Source organism: Ciconia boyciana, chromosome 4 (genome assembly GCF_034638445.1).
Source record: "Ciconia boyciana chromosome 4, ASM3463844v1, whole genome shotgun sequence".
NCBI classification, from domain to species: domain Eukaryota; kingdom Metazoa; phylum Chordata; class Aves; order Ciconiiformes; family Ciconiidae; genus Ciconia; species Ciconia boyciana.
In genome coordinates this window covers 60,844,374-60,862,624 of record NC_132937.1, presented here as the reverse complement: position 1 = coordinate 60,862,624, position 18,251 = coordinate 60,844,374, and the positions used below count along the sequence as shown (strand labels likewise).

Here is an 18,251-nt window from a genome sequence, read left to right as displayed (position 1 = left end):
TATGAACGCTTATCCATAAGCATATATTGGACTGGACGTTGGCTGAGGTGGAAGACTAAAGCACACCAGAAAAGGGAAGTGAAGGAGAAGGTCCAACTGTGAAAGAGTAAGTTAGTTTTTCTTAAAGAAGGGAACATCTATCAGTCTTGTATTCAGTATCTTAGATCACTGGTTGACTCACTTTCCACTGCGGTTCAGTGGGTACACTTTGTACATGAAGGATGCGAGTTCAGAGCTGGTACAATGCCACGTATACTTTACTTCTAAAGCTTTCCATACAATTGTATTTTGTATTGTCTCATCACTGCTACCTTTTTTCTCACCTTTTTCAGCTTGGCATTCAATGCATACAATAAGAATTCATGAATCCACGAATTCATGAAATTTCACGAAAGCTCTCATGAAGTCACCAGTGCCCTGGTGAGGTTAGCAAGGACACAAACACAGAAGCTACAACTTCTTGAAAATCTGGCAGTGAGATAGTGGTAGTGTCAGGCACAGAACTTCATCACGCATGTTCCTGCCTCTTATACTTATAGAAAAATAAATATATTGTTTCTAACAAAGGTGTATTTCCTCACTTAATAGCAGATATGCCCATCTCCATGTTTGATAGAGTAAAAATTAAAATGAAGAAATTAAATTATTGTGTGTGACCCTTGGCAGGATTTTCAAAAGCAGGCTCCTCCTAAAATGCGCCTTTTAACTTAATATGGTGAAGGGTTTAAAAAGTTGACAGTTTTTGAAAATTTCATTTTATATGTCTTTTACAGAGCGATGATAAAAATACCAACAGTAGTAAACCAGCTCGTAACATTGCAATCCATTTAATTATCGGGAAAAATAAGTTGTTTTGATTTAATAATCAATTTAATAATTAAAATGGTGTTTCATACCCTTGGTATCCTTAAGGGAATTTCTGTCTGCGTAATTCAGAAACTTACTCCAGAAAGGCCTCACCCTGAAAAATGGTGCACTCAATCTCCAGCACTATTTCAGGGAGAGATTTTTCTAGACTGACAGTAATAAAGTTTTCTGGTGCACTAGGAGGCTCCAGAGTATCAAACTGAGACTTGAGAAGTTCAGGTGGCATAAAATGTCCTCTCCTCTTCTCCAGGCGGCCAGCAATGATGTCTATAGGCCCATCCAAATGAACAAAGAGGATCTTCAGTGCTACGTTTTCTCCTGGTTGCTCTGGATGGTTGCTTTCAATTGCAGATGCTCCACTAACTAATACACGCCTATACATCTTCTTCAGTGCAGAACAGGCCAGAACTGCATCTTGTCCAGATGACTCTTCTCTATCAAAAAGACAAAAAAATACATCCACATGTGGTATAACAAAATGGCTTGTTAGTTCTGCTGAACGAGGGAGACATGACCTGGATCATTGCAGAGGACACCCTTGGGGAGTAGTGACATTTTTTCATCATTTTGACAGGATTTTGAAACCAAATTTCCAATGCAGGTAAAGATGTGATTTTGAATTGAGGTCAGGCTAGCCAGCCTCCTGGTAAAATCTCAGTCTTGGGGACCTTCTTTATTAGCCACCATTCTTTCCTGAATTAAATTCAATTCTAGCACAAGGAATTGTAATGATCATTTCCTTAATTGCCCAGAACAGCAGCAACTGAATAGCCATACAAACACCGATCCATTATCTATAAAATTACTATACTAATCTGTCTAGCGAGTAAGTGGCTGCCGACAGTACAGAGCTCTGTTCTTAAATACATATGCAGGTATATTTCCAACACCTGTTTTCACTGTTTCAGATTTAACTTTAATGTTAAATTTTATGTTTCTTGTAACCATACTAATTGGCAGCACTGCATATAGGCCCACTTCAAGTTAAACTAGGGATTGGATGCAGGTAAATTAATGCCTTGCACATGTATTTTTTACTGGCGAGGTTTCTTAAAATAAAGCAAGCATTAAATTGTGGGTGTGTCTGTTCTACCAAAAAGCAAATCCAGAATTAGTTGTCTCTATGAAGAGTGACTGAAACATCTGTCTAAGAAAATACATTCTGTAATCAAACCAAAATTAGGTGCAAAGCTATCTAAAAACCATGCTATGTTCATCAGATTTTGGTTTACAGGAAAATAAGAATTTATAATACCTATTATTATCACCTACGTAAGCCAGTGCCAGCCTCAGCTACTTATAAGTACTAGTAATTAAACATTGGCATTAGGCTCTTTTAAAATACACTTGATTTTGCAAAGTTTATGGAGCTGGGCAGTGGCCTTGGGCTAGCATGTAACATAAAGCAATGGATCTAGCATAACAATCCAGATAGATAAATTTCTCAGTGCATTAACCCATGCTCCAATGCGGTACACTGACCTGATGTGTACAAGCAAGCAACAGTCACTGTGTAAAGCCAGGCTGAACAGTCCCTGCTCTCCCAGCCTTTCCTCATTTGGGAGATGCTCCAGTCCCTTCATCACCTACATGGCCTTTCATTAGATGCTCTCCAGTATGTCCATGTCTCTCTCGTAATGGGGAGCCCAGAACTGGACACGGTACTCCAGGGGCAGCCTCACCAGTGCTGAGGAGAGGGAAAGGATTGCCTCCCTTGACCTGCTGGCAATACTTTGTCTAATGCAGCCCAGGATATCGCTGCCCTGCTTTGCCAGAAGAGCACACTGCTGTCTCATGTTCAACTTGGGTGTCCACCGAGGCCCCCCCAGTCCTTTTCTGCCAAGCTGCTTTCCAGCTGGGTGCCTCCCAGTGTCTGTACTGGTGCCTGGGGTTGTTCCCACCCCGGGGTAGGACTTTGCACTTCTTAAACTGCATGAGGTTCCTGCTAGCCCATTTCTACAGCCTGACAAGGTCCCTCTGGATCAGTCGCTCCTCCCAGTTTGGTGTCATCTGCAAACTTGCTGAGGGAACACTCTGCCCAGTCATCCGGATCATTAATGAAGATGTTAAACAGGACAGGACCCAGTATTGACCCCTGGGGTACACGGCTAGTTACTGGCCTCCAGCTAGACTTCACGCCACTGATCACCACCCTCTGCTCCTGGCTGTTCAGCCAGTTTTCAATCCACCTCCCCGTCTGCTCATCCAGCCCATACTTCCATCAGCTTCTCTGTGAGGATCCTATAGCAGATGGTGTCAAGCAAACGTGACACCGTATCTTACTCAAACTAACAATACTGTAAAAAATTTTATCCTACCTTCATTATCAGTGTATTTTGTGGTTATATCCTTTGTAAGTAGCTAACATCAGGTTTATTAATGAACTGGATCCTTGAAATTAGTTTTACACAGACAGTAGAAAAACAACTATCATTGGCAACAATTTTCCCAACACTATTATTCAGGGATTATCTCATCCTCAGCAATTATTATGACAGCTTAGATTAGTGAAAATAGAATGGCTTTACTACCTGCAGAATGTTTTTACACTACTACGTATATTTCTGCTTTGGAATGCAATGGGGAAAATACTTTTGGTACTTTTTTTGTCTTTAGCCCAAACTCCATAAAGCTAGATGTTCTCTTACCTCCTTAGCATATCATGCAATGCACAAAGCCAGGGAATCCTGTCCTAGAAAGAAAACAAGTTAGTTCAAAATTTTTTATGAAATTGATTTGAAACAATTGCTCCTAACAACTAGAGCATTTGACTAGAGACAAAAATTAGCATTAAACTGTACAGCAAGTTCAGTTTTAATTCTCTTTCTTCCTAATGTGGATTTGCTACCACTGCCTGAAGGCTAATGAGAAGTGCTAGGCATATTATCAATAAGATGGTTTTAGTGGCATAGTACTTTTTATATTACAGATACCTACAAGTATCTGATGGAAGTATTATGTATCTAGATGTCGCATGCACCTCGTAAACCTTTGAAGGACAGTCAACTTCTCTCTTGCTTCTATTATACAATTCAAATGTACAGCCTGAATTGTTATTTCTTCTTCCTCATATCTTGGCATACATACACAATGCTTAGGATCAAAGTTGACGTTTTCAGGAACAGACAGATCTAAATTTAGTTATCTGTAATACCTTAATTATGTCATTTTTATGTCAGTAGCAATCACAAATAAATGTAATCCTAGCCACAATTTTGCAACACCTTTCCTCAGTAGTTAGGCAAACATAATGTGAGTGATTGGTCAGCTTCTCATTATAACCTTATTTTAAATTTTAAGCTCCCACAAACTTTTGTCATACCTATTGAGCACTAAGCACTTGCTCCCATTTCATCTTTCAGTGCTGTTACTGCTGGGTGAGCACAACAAATGATAACGTGGACAAGTAAATGCAACATTTTTTTGGTATTGTCATTACAGAATAACTTCCCACTGGCATTCAAGAACACCCTCACAATTTTGCATCTCTGGTGTTTCGGAAAAGATGCTTCCCTCTTGCTGGGCACCGTACACCAATGGTTTAGTCACTCAGTTGTGCAGTGCTGCTTTAGATGACATACTGGCTTATATGAACTTCCAACCACTACTGAAATATTAAAGTTTTTAACAAGCATCTAAACTATTTTTTTCAGTCTGTAGAGAATGCTTTGAAGAACTCCGTAGTTCAGTTTTACGTTTCTAGAGATTTCCCAGAAAAAGTTCATGAGATGTCAACTTGTAACTTTTCTAATTTACTCAAGTCTCTGAATTCGTAAGTATTGCAAACTAAACTTGATCATTTTTTTCTGTTTAGGCTGAAGAACAGGCCGAAGGGATGGAAGCACATTTTAAGTGGGAGCGTATAAAACAGAAGATTGTGGAGTAATCCCTGCAGTAACTGAAAGTGATGAAATGTACTTCAGTAGAAACATTTATCTGTCTTCACGCATTTAACTCAAAGAAGCAGCATGTAATCTAAAGCTGCAATTCTGTATATTGATGTAGAGGGAGAGATTTCTGACAAATGCTGAATCAACATCAAATCCCTTGTGAGCTACCAAGCATACTTTGATAAACTATTTTTTTATGCAGAATCCTTTGTAAGATAAAAAGCCTCCCCCTCTTACCAACTGCAGACCTGTGAATTCAGCCTATGCTTACAGTCAGCCTAGTCAAAATAAAGCACAATCTACTTTAACAGGATGTGCCAGCGGGTACAAAGATAAACGTGTCGATGACTGTTCTTCCAGGGTTTATACAAGGTACCTCATCATCTAGTGGTATCCCTTCTGCCATCTTCTTTTTATTCTCTGGAGAATGATAATCGTCTGCATCGTAGAATTTCCATCCCAGCTAAGAAAAAAAAAAAGTGAAATTATGGATCATTCAGCCAAACCAGGTGAGCTAATACGGACCCCACGATTTACAAAGATCACACCTAAGAAATTACAGGCCTCTTACACCACAGTATGCATCACCATTTATGTCATGATGATTAGCAAAATTTACAAAGTCAGCTCCGTAGCAGCAACAGCCGACGCATCAAGGCACTAAGTTCAAGTGGGCGCAGGCTGCGCCGCGCTGGTGACAGCCACCAGCCCTGCTCGGGGGACAGGCAGGCCGCGCTGCGAGCTGCGGGGATTACGCCGTGAGCGAAGGCCGGCTGCCTGCCTGCCTGCTGCCTGCCTGCCTGCTGCCTGCCTGCCTGCTGCCTGCTTGCTGCCAGCCCGCTACGGGCTGCCCGGCGCAGGGCGGGACACTTCCCGCCGAGCAGCGCCGAGGAGGCGGCGCTCCCGCAGCCTAGCGCAGCCGTACCTTCGCCGCCAGCCGCGACCCAACCGTGGTCCTGCAGGGAAGCAGAAAGAGTGGGTTACAACTCCCCCAGCCCTCGGGCAAGCGGCGAGACCCCCGCACGGACGGCCTCCGGCAACCTCCGGCAACGCCGAGCCGGAGCCCCCCGCCCGGGGCAGCCGCCGCCGCCCCGTCGCTGCTCCGCCCCGCCGCCCGCCCGGTACCTACTTCCCCGAGCCGCTCACGCCCATCACCACCACCAGCACCATGGCGAGCCCGGCGCCGCGCCGCGCCGCTCCTCTTTTCTCCTCCCCGCCGCCCCGGCCCGCCCTCGGCCCCGGGAGGCGTGTGCGGGCCCGCCCAGGGCTGCGGGCGCGGGGCGGCGGCGGGGAGGGCCGGCCCCGGGACGGCCGTGGCGGGGCGCGGGGGGAGGCGGCGAAAGCGGCTCCTTCTGCCCCGGCGCCGCTGCCCCGCCCGGCTGCCCGGCGGCCGCGTCCCCCTCCCCTTCTCCGGCAGCCCGCTCCACGCGTGTCGTGTCCCCCTGGTGCTCCGCGTGCTGAAGCTACCCGCTCTGCTCCCTAGCCTTCCTGCCTGCAGCTTTTCTGCCTGGTCGGGCGCTTCTTTCCTGGTGATCCCCAGCGCTGTACTCGCTGTTTGCAGCCTCGGTAGCACACGCGAGGTCATAGAAATAACAATTTCTGCCATGCGCGTTGAAGCGTGCATTAATGCCTGTTGGACACTGTTTTGCCCTTTGCTCGCAAAGGTCTGCCTTTAAAATGTAATTAACCCATTAGCCATGCCGCGGCTAGCGCTGTTTTAGTATTTTTTAAGGGTTAATCGAGTCATATTTTTAAACTGAAATTGCTCTTAGACACGAGGTATGCTTGCTGTTAGCATGTATGTGTATCTGACCCAGCAGCGTTTTTGCTCTTTAAGCATCAAAAGCGCTGATGCTGCCCACCGGCGCTGATGGAGTTTTTCTGCGCGGGGGGGCAGCATGTGCAGTGCCTGCGAGAGCTGCTCCACCCGGTGGCTTCAGCAGAGTATGGTGTGTGCCCTGCTTCCGTGTCAGGCAAGAAAAAGACCGCTGCTGTTTGTAGATGTTTATTTTGAAATACAAAATTCAGAAGGCCAGAAAATTCGTGGCCTTCGCGTTGTGTGATTTGTTTGTTTTCAGCTTCCTCTTTTAAAATTCATCTTTGCAGGATCACATCGTATCCTAGGTGGAGAAATTGCCGCCTACAGGTGATGCTGCAACGAGGGCTGCAGCATGGTAGTAGCTGGGGATAACAGAAATCCCTGCACGTACAAAAGACTCGGGTGACAGTCTCCTCATGGGAAAGGCTGCAGTCTAAATAGAGAATATGGATGACAAGAATGTGCAAGTGGAGCAATGTGGGGTTTTTTTCTTTTTTCCTTGTTGGAAATGTTGCAGTAGGTCTGTGTCTCGGGTGGAGGTGTGGAGGGAACAATACTTCTTGAGAAAGGCGAGGTAGAGAGAGGAAGGGGAATAGGCACGCCTGATGGCTGTGGGATGTCCCAGACCTGCAGCTCACGCTCCTGACCGATGGCCTGTGCGTGCACAGCAAGTTACTGCAGACACTGCGTTCATTACTCTTGCACAGCCCATGTACGCCGTACATGAGTGGCAAAGTTGCTCTGCCCATGCACAGTGGGCATGGCAGGGATTTATGGACTTCAGCAGATTGGTCGGAATTGGCACTTTGACTAAATAACCAAATGTCTGGAAACTCCAGTCCAAGGTCTATATATTCTACTTACACGCAATTTGCAGGCGGAAAAAGAGGTAACGGCAGAATTGAGTTCAGACGTCTCATAATCCTACCCGGGGGAAGGGCTAGCAGGTACCTATAGTAGGTGGCTTGACAGTAGGGTGTTGGGAAGGGAAGAAGTACCCATGAAAAAACAGCAACGCTGGTTGGATTCCAAGGATGATTATATCATATTGAACATTTCACTGTAACTGTGGGAGTCAGCTGCTAATGCCTTAGAGGCCGCAGTTATCAATGTGGAGTAGTGCATAATAAGTATGTTCTTTAGGTTACAGGTGCTGAGTTGTTCCAGAATAGGCAGTAGTGCTAATTTTAAATATATTGATGCAATGTTTCTTGTACAATTATGATTATTTGACATAACATTATAGGTTTATCCATGTTTTAAAAAACCTGGATTTTAAAAAATCATGGTGTTTTATAATATCTTCTCAAATATGCTGTCATATGGATTTTGAAATGGTGTACCTTGCTTACTTATCCATGGCTTCATGCTTCTGCATAAGAAATTGTGGTTTGAAATAATAAAAGAGGTCTTACATGAACATGCTATTAATGATACTGATCTGTCCAGTTAGTTTTAACTCTTCCCTTCTACAATTCACCTTTCAGTTTCTCTGCTAGCATAGGAATAGTTAGAAAAGTGTTTTTATTTTTCTTCAATTAAAAAAAATAGTTTAATGGGCACTGCCATAACAAAAGACATGCCTTGAAATTTGAAAAATTGATTTTATGGGAAAATATCTCCCTGTTTTCAATATATACACTGGACTTCCTCTTTTTTTTTTTTCCTGTAAGGAAAGGCTATCTAGGTGATTGCAAAATGAATAAGTTTATTACACTGGACAGGAAAAAAAAAAAAAAAACAAAACCAAAAAACAAACCCAAAACTATTTAGATAAGAGATCTGATAGTGGTGGTGATTCTTAATAAAGTAAATTAAACTTGTTTCTTCTTTACTAGTATTTTAAGTTAGCTCCTCCTTTGAAGGAATAAACTTATTAAATGTGCATCAGTTAAGTAGATTATATCACTAGTTTCTCAAATAGAAGTGCTTCTCCAAAATGAAGAAGATTGAGTCAATCCTGGTTTCTGAAGCTAAAAAGGGTAATGTGACCTAATATGAATCAAACCTTGGAAGAAATTCTCAGAAAGTACATTAAGTCTCCCAGTCTGCATGAAATTTCATTTCCTTTGCAGGGCACTTCAAATAAAGTTATGAATGATGGATGCCTTGCATGGGTTTTTTTACTGTTATCTGTCTCTGCCCATTTAATTGAGGTTCGAACTGCCTGTATTTCACATGACTATTAAGAATTTCTTAACAAAGACCAGAACCTTCCAAGTTATTAGGCTACTACTCAAACAGCCCAGTCCTCAAATTACTAACAGACCAGAATGATTCCTTTAAGGCGCCCAGTGACTGAATACAAATTATGCTGTAATAGCAGTATGATTGTGCTAAAGTAATTGAATTTGCCACATCTTTTCAATTTCTTGGCTGATTAATTGTGAGGCAGGGGGAAATGTTTCATTCGGATGAGAGTTCTTGGGAGATCCAAATGAACAACCCCAAAAATACCTGTGGTCACTTTGACCCTGGAAGCATTATCGTGATTGCTATTCTCATTCCCAGAATTAAAACCTTAATTGCTCTGTCACAACGACTCTTGAGATTTTGTTAACATCAAGAGCAACTGACTACCCCACCTACAGTGCACACCCAACCACTTTTGTAACCAGATTATCACCATTTTATCCAGCTAGATTGCTACAAAGCAGAGAAAGCATCTGTTTCTCTATTTGACAGCTTTGTTTCATAATGCATAACTTTGCAGTTTATAAAAAGCTCCATGCCAGGCTGGTGTGATGTCATCTAACAGCTCCTTATATCAGTGTATTTGCAGGAAGCCTTGCCAGGAGTTGTCTTTTACTCAAGCCCAGGCTAACAAACCATGAGCGTGCATTAACAGAGCTGTACAGGCAGCAGTGCGCTGTGCAGATGCTGCTGCAAGGAGGGGAAAAAGGAGAGGGAGAAAAGTAATTAAATTGTACAAACACAGGAGCCTATAGGCAATGCGAAGAAGGGAATTATTTTCAGACTTCCTGCTGGTGTGGTTCATTTGATTTGTGCAGATATAATTCATGTTAGTAGTCAACTGGAGAGATGACTGGATAAAACTCAGCCAAATGGTTGGCTTAACAGGATCACATTGCGTATACTTCAGTAGCCACTTAAGATGTGTTTAATTAAGTTGTAGATCCAATAAGGTATGTGGTTCCTTTTGGTTTGAGTTGAATGAGGATTTCCCTTCCAGTCTGTCCTCATCACAGACAAAATAAATATTTTTTCCACTTATTATTTCTTTAATAACATGGAGGAACTTCATATTAGTCTTTGTCATTTAATGATATATGCACATCTTAGGAAATTTATTCTGATGCTGTCGTTCCCTTGAAGACCATTTGCCATAATTGGCATGGGTGCCTTCTCTCTAGCATTTAAAATTCTTGTTATTTCCAGTGTTGGCAGAATATATAACTTGATTCTGAAGCTCTGATGTAGTTATATAAAAAAACTGTATGGTTCCATGAATTCCAGAGTACATTCACATAGCTGGAATAGGAGACAATGGAATGTAAATGTCTTCTGATGTTTTATTTATTATATTTAATAACAGGTGAAATTAAAATATAATGGTGAAGGATGAACTGTCAAGAACTAAAAGGCAAAGAACCTCAAGAATACCTACCAGAAAACCCATCATCTTCTTCTAGCCCCAAAAGAATTTTCCAGATACTGTATTTTAAATATGTTTTTAATGGCAGATAGTCTATTTTATGGCTTTTTGGAGTATTTTCAGTGTCTTTCTGAGCCTTTCCAGTTTGACTAATTGTCTGATACTGAGTTTGTATTTGAATTCAGTAAAGCTTTATCATCTACTTAAATTAGCTGCCTAATTTTAGAGAAGGGTAACACAAAATATGAATGAAATAATTTTACTTCCCTGGAGTTATTTCTATTTGACTTTATTGTATCTGCCTCCTTCCCAAAGATACTAGGAAAGGTCTGTTGTATTCAGAATACTGCCAAATTCAAAGTAGAAAAAAAAGATTCCCACCCTAATTCCTAATTGAAACTTATCACAGCATAATGGTGAACTACTATAAAAGTGCACAGACCTCTTAAAACTTGCCAGCAACATCCAGCATGATGGATGTCTGCTTCTTATAAAAGTGAGGGCTCAGATACATTGAGGAATCTCAACTTCCTGAATCTTAAGGGGAGAAAGACTGTTTTTCAAGCAGCTAAGGCCCAAATTTATGTAGACCTTTAGGGGTTCAAATTAAATCCTGGATATGTGTTGACAGTAAATACAAGTCAGAGAGTGTTAATAAGATGTGTTCACTGTGAGGAGAGTTGCTGAAATAGCCTATACTGTGGTGCTCTGTTAGTCACAGTTAGTCCTCATTATGAAGTAAATCAGCTTCAAATTATGGCTGTGTTAATCAAAACTGTACCAACATGTACTGGTTTTGACTGGGATAGAGCTAATTTTTTCCATAGTAGCTAGTATGGGGCTATGTTTTGGATTTGTGCTGAAAACAGTGTTGATAATACAGGGATGTTTCAGTCGCTGCTGAGCAGTGCTTACACAGACTCAAGGCCTTTTCTGCTCCTCACCCCACCCCACCAGCGAGTGGGCTGGGGGTGCACAAGAATTTGGCAGAGGACACAGCTGGGACAGCTGACCCCAACTGACCAAAGGGCTATTCCATACCATATGCTGTCATGCTCAGATTATAAAACTGGGGGAAGAAGGAGGAAGGGGGGGACATTCGGAGTGATGGCATTTGTCTTCCCAAGTCACCGTTACACGTGATGGAGCCCTGCTTTCCTGGAGATGGCTGAACACCTGCCTGCCCATGGGAAGGAGTGAATGAATTCCTTGTTTTGCTTTGCTTGTGTGCGTGGCTTTTGCTTTACTTATTAAACTTTTTCTCAGCCCATGAGTTTTCTCACTTTTACTCTTCTGATTCTCTCCCCCATCCCACCAGCGAGGAAGTGAGTGAGCGGCTGTGTGGGGCTTAGTTGCCAGCTGGGGTTAAACCACAACACAACAATTTTCAGAATTTGTTCTATGCAATGTAAAATTGGTCAATACACTGTCTGAAATCCTTTCCTTTTGATTGTACAGTAGATATCTGGGGGGTTGAGGAGAACTTCATACAAACTGGATCTCTGCATGCAACAGGATTTCCCAGTACTGGGAAAAAAAATCATCAGTTTGATGAATCTGTCAAGCTTTCAGACATTTGGGATCAGTAAATCCAGCTAAAGCTGTTATAGGTTTTAAAAATCAAATTAAGTATTTGTACACACTACCTCATCCAATTTTTTTCATACTGAAGTGCAGAGCTTTAGGGAATGATGTTCATGAAATAAAAAATGAGAGTTGTAAATAACTTTTCGTATTTTTCCAGTTTGCGCTACAAAAAAAACAGGTAAGAGGGAACGGGAGTGACTCTACTTTGTTGCTTCTAAGTGACATAAGTATGTTCTCAGCTTGACTGTGAAGCTGAAGGAATGACAAAATTAACTGAACCTAGCTATAAGTGAAAGTAGAATGCAATACTTCATATTATAACCTGTACATGTCCTAGCTCACTAATTTCTGTATAGAGAAGCCTTAGAAAACATTGATCTAGAAGTTAAATACATATAATTCTAAACACAGAAGCTATTGTTAATTCCTTTTTATTTTTCTAGCAACAACAAAGGAAATACTATAATATGCTTATGCAATGGGTAGTTGACTCACTTTCAAGAAAATTAATGTAGATAAGCACTGGAAGATTAGTTGTCTTTTTACATTATTGTTCCTTAGGTTTTGAAAACACCTTCATTTTATGGGCTATACTTCATCAGTGTAATCCAGAGTAAATCTTTCGATACCAACTCCAGGTTTGCACAAGGATCTTACGAAATTTAATTGTATATAAGAAATCAAAGTCTGTCTTCCCACATAAAAAAGTCTCCATGTGATTTGAGGAAAATCAATGCATTAACATAAAGACTGCTGAGAAGTGCTCAACAAATGAAAATCTGTCTGAAACCCTGAGGTCTTAAAATAATATTTTATTTATCTGCCATGTCGAGACTGTAAAAAAATGGGAGAATGCAGTGGTTTCAGTCCAGAGCAACAACTAGAGCTGCAGCATGATTCAAAAGTGACTGTGAAAGTCAAGGGCTTACATCTGATGCTCCGAGCAGAGTCAGGAAAATACACGGATCTTCCTGCCTGTGTGTGGAAGGCTGCTGGCAGGCATAGTGCTCATGGTGAGTGCACAGCTACTGCTCGCAGGCCACAGACATGTGCAATCTGGAGTGATTTCAGTGTTACTGGCGGGGGCAGACTGGAAATAAAGAAGACCACAGAGTTATGGGAAGACAATTCTCTTTTCTTTAGTATCTTCAAAAAGAAGCCAGGCATAGCTAAAGAGGACATCAGGAGAGCTATACTGTTTCTATTCCACTCTATGTGAGACTATAAGTAGCTTCTCCAGGATCGCTTTGTCACTTTGAAAGCTTCTGGCCTCCTGGAAGTACAGGTTCTGCAACAGGTTTATTATTTTATCTTCTCATCTTGCATTTGTCTCCTAACACCCAGGGAGTAAAAGTTACGTACTCTATATTTCAACATTACTTACAATAGCAACAGTACCCACTGACGTAGAACCATTAATTTTGAAAGCACTCAGAGCCTTAGTACGATGTAGCCACCTGCTGGCTTTGGGAAGTGGCAAGGAGAAAATACATGTATCCTAAAATGCTGCTCCTACAAGTAAGTCATAAGATTACTATTACTGAGCAGTTACTAATGAGTGCTTTTGAAGTGTGCTTTCTTAGCGTCTCTGATTTTTTTTGCATTCGTTTAGTCCACATCTCTTCCCTGGGTAGCCAAGCCTCCATTCTGCAATCACTTTCAAGTGTACTTAGCTCTTACGCCATAGAGCCTCTCATGTGCAAGGAAGTTCAGCAACAAAGGTAATTGCAGCTTTAAATCCTGTCCTTATTAGCTCTTACATAATTAAAAGAGCCAGATCAATAAAGAGCAATAGTCTTTACAGTAATTTGGAAAGGAATTAATGACAAAAATCAGAAGCTATAATGAGAGCTGTATCGGAATCTGAGTATTGTTGCATATTACTATTGTTGCATATTACTATTGTTGCATATAAAAAATCACAGTGCTAATTACTTTAATAACAGACTCTGGATAGAGATAAGATGCTGGCAAGATTAACGAACTTGAAATACCTGTTGTATATGATACATGTTTTTCCGGTACTACTTAATTTGTTCACAAAATGTACTAGGAACCTGACTTACCTCATGTGCAAAGCAGAATTTTTATCTGCTGGACTTCACCTTGATTTATGCAAATTAGACATGGTGTAAAATGTGCTTCCTCACACAGACCCCAACTTCAAGGATCATTCCTGGTTGGAAAAGCGCTTTAAACACATTTGAAGTTAGACAACTACCAGTGCAGACAAAGGATGTAAAATTCAAATTGTATGACAGAAGTATTAAAAATCAGAATAACCCAAAAAGAAGAAAAGGAACTATAGAAACAGCCCAAACTGGTCTAAGCACTTTCAGCTGTTTCAAAGTGCATGTGCAGCAGCCATGGAAACAGGCCGTTACTGCAAGCGAGTTCTGCCCATCAGCGTCCAAATTCTACCCAGTAACAAGAACAGTATAAAAGAACACACCAAATAGGTGTGTGGTGTGGATTATTTCTCTGTGCACTCAGTAAGGAAGGCTTTTGGGGTGCTGAGAGCTCTTCAAAGCCTGGTTCTGAAGAGTTTGCTGGACTGGCCACCTGGTAACTGATGCTAATGTAGTTTTTGTATATTTTATGACTAGTGTTAGTGTTACAGTAATGATCAACTTTTACTCTTGTTTTTATCATCCCTGCAATGAAAAACTTGAAAAAGTGTGACTATTTAGTGTAACATTAGACTGTATTTTGAATTGGAGCCTTACTAAACATTCATTTAGACAAGTACTATTAAAAACAGGAGCTGTTTAAGCTATAGGTAGGCAATACCTCTTTTCTCCACCTGCCAACATTGTTTGCAAATATACCTATACCTACTTAAATAATTAACTTTTTTGATGGGCAGATCTGCATTGCTATATTCTCTGTCTATGCACAAACACAGTCAGGAGACCAGGGCTCTGATTTTCAGCTTGATCAGGAGATGCAGAGTACCTGTATTTGGATTACTAAGTCACTGGTGCGGGAATGTTTTTTTAATTCATCCCAGACTGGGGAGATACATGGATGTGGCAGCCAACCTGCATTCAGCAAGAGACACCCAGGTTCCTGTAGGTACTGAATTAACTGTAGACATCTGAAACCACCAGTTGTGTCACATGCAAAACCTGTTAGTCTGTCAGCGGTGTGAGCTGCAGGGTTTCTCTGAGGCTGTTAGCAAGCCTGGAAGCTTACTGCATGGATTGTGTGAAAGCAACTAGAGAGAACCAGTAGTGAAAGAAGCATTTGGGAAAAAACATGGTCCTCAGAGGAGAGAGACTCCTTGGAGAGGCCACAAGCTAAACTCTGAGAGAGTACACTGCCTGCTGTAGTCTTCCTGACAACAGTATTAGAAAAACAGGACTGGCTGTATGTTCCCTGAAAAGAGAAGAGTGTACCAAAGAAATGTTTCAATCCCTACTGGTAAAAACCTCTCGGCAAGTCCCAGGACCCAGTGAACCACGATAATCATCTCACTGACTTTGTACACTCTGAACCAAAGGCTGGGAGCTGACATTTGCCTTCATGGTAGTTGTCTTGTGTGGATAAAATCAATGTAAAGTTTGCTCCAGTAAGCAACTTTCAAGTGTGCTAATGTACAATACAGTTTAACTCGGACAAACGCTGATTGATATTTGAACTTCCAGGTGACATCTGCAGGAAGTTTGCTAAGAAGTTTGTACTGTAAATTCAACCAATCCTTCTCCGCTGGAAGGGAGTATTGTAATGTTCTTCACATAATTACTTCTGAATTTTTGCAGAGATTGCTAAACTTCAGCAGTGGAAGAAAATGCATACTTCTGACTTGCCCCTGCTCCCCCTGTCAGCCGTGGTTGTGACTGCCCTCCCAACTACACCCAACGAATTTGGAGGCCAGCAGGACCACCAGTGCCATGCAAGCTGTGATACATCCCTACAGATACCAACAGGACTTTAGGTCTTTTTGCTGGGGTAATTATGGCCAAATGTATCACTGATAGCTCTGCATTTTTTAGTGGATTTGGAGTGAGAGCCTGTTTGGCTCACAATAGAAATTCCCTTTGAAGTACAAACATGAAAATCCCAAGTACTTTGGTACTGCTGTCAGATAATGTCATATTTTACAGATCTTGTTGCCTTCTTGTTCATGCAACAAGTATGTGATGTTTTTGTAATGTTTTTTGTAATGTAAAAGAAAGTAGAAACTCTATGTGAACTGAAGTTTCAGCTTCTGGCTCAACTCTGCCCTCATTGCAATCAGTAGAACTTTTGCTATTTAAATATCTTTTCCTTGTAAATTATGTATCTTTAAATACTCTTAGTGTTTGTTAGTACAGTAATAGGCATTATAGAAATATACATTAATATTTTATATAGTTTTCAAATTACTGGTGTAATATTCAGACGTGAGAGACCTTTTATTTGAAGATGTAAACCCCCCCTTTTTCCTTACAATTGTTTTTTGCTATGAAGTGAAATAAATTTTTTTCCCTTCCAAATGCTTACTTAAGATTGAAAAAAAAAAGCTTCCTGTAGGTGTGGGGTTTCTCTGTATACATAACAATTGATGAGCTTGTTTGTTTTCATATTTTGAGTGCTGCCTAGTATGGCCAGCTCTATTCAGTTAGCTCATTGCTAATTTCAGCTTGGCTTCTGGATATATTTTACACAAATACAGTGTGTGTCTCAAAGGCAATTCCGTTGAAGAAAACAAAGTATATGCACAAAAATTTGGAGCCTTTGTATGAACAAGTTGTTTGCCTGGTGAACTGGGTCCTTCAGAAGTCATCCAAACCTTCTTCTGTGTAATGGGACCTCTAGGAGACCAAGGAAGCTAGCTTTCCTGTGGACCGTGTGTCTTTGAGAGCAAAACTCACATTTCCCTGACTATAGTAAACTGCTCTCTGAAATAGTGGTTCATTGCTAGCTCAACCTCCACCCTCCACTCTTCAGGATATGTTCTGGATAAGCCTAATGTCCAGATCATCTGTCTTCAGCTGAAATATTTTAGAGTTGGAGATCCTAACCCTATTGTAGAAGGGAACTGAGTCAAATCTAAACTGTGCTAGACTTCATTAATTTTAAAGAAGTTACTGTTGTTTGCTTATGGCACCGTGATCTCTGAGAGTCTTAGCCACAGCTAATTGCTGTACATGCTGTATGGCCTGGCTGTGAGAACCTCACGAGAGGCCCAAGGCAATGGGCAGGTGTAGGCCTAGGGGAGGGTGGTTAGTGTGTCGTGCAGGGCACCCCTGTGGGGACAGTGAATTGTGAATCTGCTCTACCCATGGTGGAACCCAAGGTCTGACCCAAGGCAGGCATGTTTACAGCTGCAACAGTTGCATTTATGGATTAATCTTTGAGTATTTGGAAATATATATACATATATATGTGTGTATATACTTGTTTAAATTACAAATGTTAAATTAAAGAGGTAAAGTTGCTATGATGATCAGTCACTGAAGAGAAAACCCTTGACTATTACTTTCTGTAGTTCGGCTCCATGCAGAATCATCCAGAAATCAAAGTACTACTCAAGCTCATTAGTGCTCCCTGCTATCTCTGAATCTAACTTCATATCTGGCAGCAATTCCTAGGTAAATAGGAAGTATAAGCTACTGTGCCTTACTCCATCCAGATGTTCTAGGCCCAAAGCAAGTTCATTCAATGACCAGTTAGATGAACAGAGAATGAGAACATGGCTATTGTGTTGAGTGGTGACAGTCCTGAGACTGATTAATCTCAAATGCATTTCAAGCATGTGCCTACCCACCAACATCTCTTCTTGCAGCCATAATTACCTGGTATTGAGATCTCCCATCAGAACTCCCAAGCTCTGCAGTATGAAGCCAGGTGAGTGCTTGGGTAGACCTCTCTACAACATGCCGTGGTCTTGGCAGCAATAGCAGTAGCCAATGACCTTCCACTGAGTCAGAAGTGGACAGGTGTACAAGCAGTGTATTTTTTTTTTTTTTAATACTCCATTAGCTCAGCATTTACTGGTAACTGAATTGAATTTACCTATATGTCGCTTTGTGTTTTCTAATACTGGCCATGCTATTTAATGTCCGTTCCTGAAGTACCTGACTTTTCAGGGGATCTTTCCAAAAGCTAGCTGCATAAGGATTGTTTGGCCTCCGAGATATGGCAAAAAGGGGTGCACTAAGTCAGGCATGGCTGTTGAAATATATTTGTGGGGTTTTCTGTATAATTTGTAATGGTATGAGACATTTAAGAGCCTCCTAGTTGTAGGAAAAAAAAGGCCTATAATGCTTTTTGAATAAGGAAGGGATGGCAGTCCTAACCTCTGATGCAAAATCCATTTGATGGATTTACATCCTGCAGTTCTGACTGGGCAGAATGTTTGCTTTGATCGCCTGTTTTTTTCCTTATGGGGTGGAGGGTTTTTTTTTGTCATTTCATTTATTTGGTAACTTCCTGCTAGACGGCTGCTGTATTCTGTGCCAGTAGTGACTGTATTTCTGTGGTAACT

The 18,251-nt window shown here is 41.4% G+C and overlaps 1 protein-coding gene across 5 annotated transcripts; it reads right to left on the bottom strand.

Moving 5' to 3' along the window:
* Positions 1 to 582: 582 nt before the first annotated feature.
* Positions 583 to 6,293, bottom strand: IDNK (IDNK gluconokinase). 5 transcript variants are annotated; one of them, XM_072859568.1, is made up of 5 exons: positions 5,887 to 5,958; positions 5,683 to 5,713; positions 5,134 to 5,220; positions 3,516 to 3,559; positions 583 to 1,301 (listed from the first exon to the last, which is right to left on the bottom strand). In XM_072859568.1, exons 1-5 carry the CDS (start codon positions 5,925 to 5,927, stop codon positions 941 to 943), a joined length of 564 nt encoding a protein of 187 aa, XP_072715669.1. In that variant the 5' UTR covers positions 5,928 to 5,958; the 3' UTR covers positions 583 to 940. The 5 variants fall into 5 exon arrangements, with proteins under 5 accessions (XP_072715669.1, XP_072715670.1, XP_072715673.1 ...); XM_072859569.1 differs by having other exon boundaries at positions 584 to 1,301; positions 5,513 to 5,713; positions 5,887 to 5,939; XM_072859572.1 differs by lacking the exons at positions 5,683 to 5,713; positions 5,887 to 5,958 and adding an exon at positions 6,225 to 6,293 and having other exon boundaries at positions 584 to 1,301.
* Positions 6,294 to 18,251: the final 11,958 nt, after the last annotated feature.

Coding starts and splice junctions, on each gene's coding strand:
- IDNK (XM_072859568.1), bottom strand. CDS start 5,927: ATGGTGCTGGTGGTGGTGATGGGCGTGAGCGGCTCGGGGAA. Junction 5,714..5,886: donor GGCGTGAGCGGCTCGGGGAA/GTAGGTACCGGG, acceptor GCTTCCCTGCAG/GACCACGGTTGGGTCGCGGC. Junction 5,221..5,682: donor GGTCGCGGCTGGCGGCGAAG/GTACGGCTGCGC, acceptor TTTTTTTCTTAG/CTGGGATGGAAATTCTACGA.